Source organism: Gadus morhua, chromosome 13 (genome assembly GCF_902167405.1).
Source record: "Gadus morhua chromosome 13, gadMor3.0, whole genome shotgun sequence".
Taxonomy (NCBI): domain Eukaryota; kingdom Metazoa; phylum Chordata; class Actinopteri; order Gadiformes; family Gadidae; genus Gadus; species Gadus morhua.
In genome coordinates, this window is record NC_044060.1 from 1838114 (window position 1) to 1843113 (window position 5000).

Here is a 5000-nt window from a genome sequence, read left to right on the forward strand (position 1 = left end):
TTGTTTGGAGAAAACTTAACAAGCCTTGGTCTACGGTAGCCCTTACCATTTTAGCGATAGCCTAACTAGCATGTTCACAGTTCCCCAAAACACCATCTCCCAGAATCCTCGGCTGAACCACCCAGAGATGCTTTGCATAGAAGTCAATTCAAGTCAAACTCATGCAAATGAGCAGGGAAAAGTTTAACTGTAGTTCAAATGGAACAAAAGAGGCAAAAACAACATGGAGGATGGGTGAAAGAGGTGAGTTTGGACAAGAACATGTGACTATAAAAATAAGTGAACTTGTATAATATACCACATTATTATTATTAATATAATTAAAAACACACAAACCATCTAACAAACAAATAAACATACAGGAGACAACAAATTATTTAATGCATTTCCCAACTAACTTAGATAAAGTTTTTTTTTTTGTCACAGCTAGTACACACACTCTCTCACACGTTCACACACGTGGGGCCGAGTGATTGGTGTATCTGGTTCAGTGTACGATGGTTTGTCTTCTGTCAGTGAAGGAGAGAGGGAATCAACTGGTTCGATTCAGCTTTGAGTCCTAGAATAAGTTTATAAATTATCGAACACAGGAGAAAATATATACTGTTCGTTGTCTCTCAATTATTGAAATTGTATCTAGAATTTCAATTAACGTATGATTGTTGAAATGTTTTTGTGCCAACAAATTTTGTCTGAAAGCGAATTTCTGGACCTTTCGGTAATTCGGTTAGATTTCGAGATTCACAACTGAACGCAATGACTATTTTATTTTGGACCGTGTGTGTGTGTGTGTGTGTGTGTGTGTGTGTGTGTGTGTGTGTGTGTGTGTGTGTGTGTGTGTGTGTGTGTGTGTGTGTGTGTGTGTGTGTATCTGTTAGTGAGGCCAAGCGAACATGCAGCAGTAATCTGGGATCCTCTGACAGGAGTTTCCGCCGTTTTCTCCTCCCGTCACAGAACTACAATAGAACCACAATAGAAAAATAAAAAGAATAGCACTACAAGACAGATGGAGCCACACCTCCCCTCCACCGCCACAGTACCCTGCCCGGTGCCCATTCTGTTGAGCGTAACTCTCAGATCAGTGTGTGGGCTCTAGGTCCCCCAGAGAGGGCATGTTGGCTCAGTAAAGACTGACTGCATCGTTACAGAGTGATTAGAGTAATGATGCACCATGGTGCACTTTGAGCACGCTCAGTTCAAATCCATGATAGAAGACCCAATTCCATGTTTCCATGTCATTGTCAGAGCTTCTACAGGCTGCTCTAGATGAAATTATTTCCAAAGTGGTTGAAATTCTCTTTACATCCTGACAGCAATCAATAGATCAAATGCTACGAAAAAAACAGAACTCGGGTGGCTGTGGCTCTGGCAGGCCACGTAGCCCGGGGCTAGGAAATTATTGGATGGCCCGACTGTCTGTCTACCTCGCTACCCGGCTACCTGGACACACTTTGCCTCCCTGCTCTCATTACGCATGACTGGAGGCTTCAGCAAAGCTAGGAGGAGCTATCGCTAAAGCCAGCGAGCTAGTCGCGTGTTTAGGGGGAGTGGCTTTGGGTGGAGGGGTGAAGGGACTGGTGGCAGTTTTTCGGTTGGATGCGACTGCAAATTCGTCCACCATACTTCAACGGGCCCTTCTTTTACCAGCGGGCGTGCGGCTGAGGTGGGTTGTTTGTTCCAAGCCCTTTCAAAATCGATCCCTTTTGGGACCTCACAGATGGGAGTGTCCATCCACAAACCTCCCTGGTCGACTGTAAAAACATCTGGGAGGAAACCCCTCTTGGGATGTCACACTTGGTTCGATCCGGTGTCTAGATGTACTGTACTCACCTTTCTACGTACCAGTGCAGTTTTATTCTATCTGATTCTATTCTGTTCTATTGTAGTTCATTGGATGTCAGTGAATCCCGTTCGAAGCACCTCTCCATTCTGAATGTGTGTATGGCGTAATGACGTGGCGACAGAAAACACAACTTTAAACGTCTAACTTACGGAAACATCTGATTATCATCTTTAATAGTACAGTGATACACGTTCTTCTTTAAGGAAACAACTGAAAGGAATCGTTTTAAGTCACTGAGTCAAACCCGACCCAGGCACAGAACAGAAAGAGTAGAATCTAGTCGTGAACAGTATTAACCGAAACAAAAACGTCTTCTAAACTGTTAATATAATAGCTACCAACCTCAATAAGTTAAAAATAACTTAAAAAAAGTAACATTTCAAAATAAAAATAGAACAAAGGTACAAACTGTTAGCGTCAAAGAGCTGATCTTTTAACCTGCTGTTTTTTTATTATTAATTATTATTCGAAAACTCTTTTGAAAAAAAAAAGCAAAAAAAGAGAGAAAGTGGTATACAGGAAATGGTCATACACAGGAAGTAGACATCATCATATATAAAGGCTGAGTTCCTTCAGCGCAGTGTTAGTGACGGGTGATACAAACTCTCTGAGGGAATAGTTGTATATTAGTCAATAAATACGAGAGTATACAATAGAATCAGGGAGAGAAAGGGGGGAGCAAGAAACAAGCAAGGGGAGGAGAAAAAAGCTTATTAGTCTTAATATGGCTTTTACAGGCTCAACCGGCCCACGACCGCGGAAACAACAGTGTCGCCACGGTTACCGCTCCGGCTGTACTGTACTCTGACTGACGAGGCAGATCGACACTACACAAAGAAGAAGAAGAAGATACTAACGAATAGGGAAAGGACAGAGGCATGTGATGTCATCTGTTGCTACGTGGCAGCTGGAAGAAAGACGAAAAAAAAAGAGAGGAACGTAAATTATAAAAACGGTAGAAAATCGTAAAAATAATAATATAAAACAGACGGGAGGAGGGGGAGAAAAATAAGAGAAAGGAGGAGAAGAAAAGCGAGTATCTGCCCCGTCCGGTTTCGGCTACGGCGACCGACGCAGCCGACGCTACCACGGCAACCGTCGCTCCTCGACGACGCCGCCGCCATCCTCAGCCTCCCCGCTCAGTACGGCGCGAACTTCTGCCGGTCGGGCTTCTTCACGCCGTTGGCGCCCGCGCTGGAGGAGATCTTGGCGGTGTAGGAGGCCAGGGCGGCGGCGGCGGCGGCGGCGGCGTGCGACTGGGGCATCATGGACATGGACATGGCGGCGGCGGGGCCGAGGCCGCCGGCCCCCATCCCGGGGGCCCCCATCCCGGGCGCCCCCATGGCGCCGGGGGAGGACAGCGCCAGGTGGTGGTAGGGGAAGGACTTGACCCCCATCAGGCCGGAGAAGGGCAGGGCGGCGGCGTAGGGGCCGCCCAGCATGGGGGCGTGGGACATGGCGGCGCCCATGGCGGCCAGGGAGGCGCAGGAGGAGGAGGAGGAGGAGGAGGAGGTGGGGGGGGCGGGGGGGACGGGCTGGGTGAAGCTCATGGAGAGGTCTACGGAGGGCAGCATGGAGGAGGTCTGGGCGGTGGATTTGGCAGTCTCTAAACTGGAGGAGGAGGAGGAGGGGGAGGGGGGGGAGGAGGGGGAGGAGGAGGAGGAGGAGGGGGGAGGAGGGGAGGAGGAGGAGGAGTGGAGGAGATAGGGGAAGGGGTAGGAGGAGGGAGTGGAGGGGAGGAGGGAGGGAGGGAGGGAGGGAGGGAGGGTTCGGATGGAGAAGGGTTAGAGGGAGTTAAATCAAAGACATGTTAAAGATCGAGAACTGAGTCAAAACAAAACAAAACTAAAGGAGCTCAGGACGACAAACAAACAAACAAAACAGACGAACAAACAAACACACAAACAAACAGACGCACAAGGGTGTCGAGGGTATTGGGGGTATTGGGGTATTTTGGACAGCAAATCAAAGTCAAGGAAATAAACAACGGAAATGAGTAAATCATAAGACGGTGGGTGTGTTTGCTGGAGGTAGCGACTGATTACAGTAGGGGGGGCTGTACGGATGAGGGGGGCTGTATAAGTTGGGGGGGTGGCTGGGGATGGGGCTTAGAGAAGAGGAAACACAATCGTTATGGAAACATTAGGATGGAGCCGCGCCCAGAGATCATTCCAGAGCATTAGAACAAATCAGGGCACAACCCAACAAATTCAAGCAGAATCGAAAATGAAATCGAAAATGAATCGAAAAACTTTGATCAAACTTTCAGCCTAGGGAGGACGTATGGCACAGGGCGTCATGTTGTTGGCTTAATTCCAGCCAATCAGAAAACACAATGCAGTGATCAGTTTAGACTTCTATTCGTTCTAATTCTATTCTGTCTGTTCTAGCGTGTTGCGCTGACTAGACTGGATGCCTGGACTCTCCTCATGGTTAACCGGCCAGCACCACATCACTGATTTAATATGATGTGCATGTATTTACCTGTATGTCAATTATGGCACCCATTGCACTCCTGACCATCCCTGGAAGAAGGGATCCCCTAATATGCGTTTCTTCTCAAGATTTCTTCCTTGCTAATTTCAAGGGACTTTTTTCTTGCCCGTGTGGGGGCTTGGGTAAAGGGGGGTGACATAAATATTTGGCCTGTTAAGCCCTTTGAGACTGTAATGGTGATTAAGGGCTATACAGATAATATTGAATTGATTTGAATTTAACTGAATTGACCAGTGGGGGGGCTGTTGCTTATGTTTGTTGGTAACACTTTACAATCAGGGTACATTCACGAACCATTCAGTAACATCAGTTCATTAAAAGGGAGCTAGGTTTAGTTATAATTTATACTGGTGTCCGTGTTTACTAATGGTGTGGATGTTAACTAGTGCAATGCTGTTGATGTGAAGAGGGATATTTTGATGCCATGGGCTTTATCACGTGCACTTAATCACGTGCACATGTTTGGACTCAACACCTTCAGGCTTAAAACAGGTGTGCAGCTTACACTAGTGGTGTGAGCGGGAGTGGGAGCTTAGGTCTAAGATTTAAGGATATAGCCTGACTCCGCCCCCACCCTGACTAAACACATCCGGGGGAAGAATTATGATTTCAGAATATCAGAAGCGCACTAACCCAATACAGGGTACACAGGTTCTCTCGC

At 47.1% G+C, this 5000-nt stretch overlaps 1 protein-coding gene across 1 annotated transcript in view; it reads right to left on the reverse strand.

The window, feature by feature from the left end:
* The window catches only part of pcbp4 (poly(rC) binding protein 4), a 77419-nt gene that overhangs the window by 1178 nt on the left and 71241 nt on the right, over positions 1 to 5000 (reverse strand). The window contains exon 14 of the mRNA XM_030374339.1: positions 1 to 3454. This exon is cut by the window's left edge and continues 1178 nt beyond it. Within this exon, the coding sequence (XP_030230199.1) occupies positions 2983 to 3454 (472 nt within the window). The 3' untranslated portion in view covers positions 1 to 2982. The remainder of the gene's footprint in view (positions 3455 to 5000) is intronic.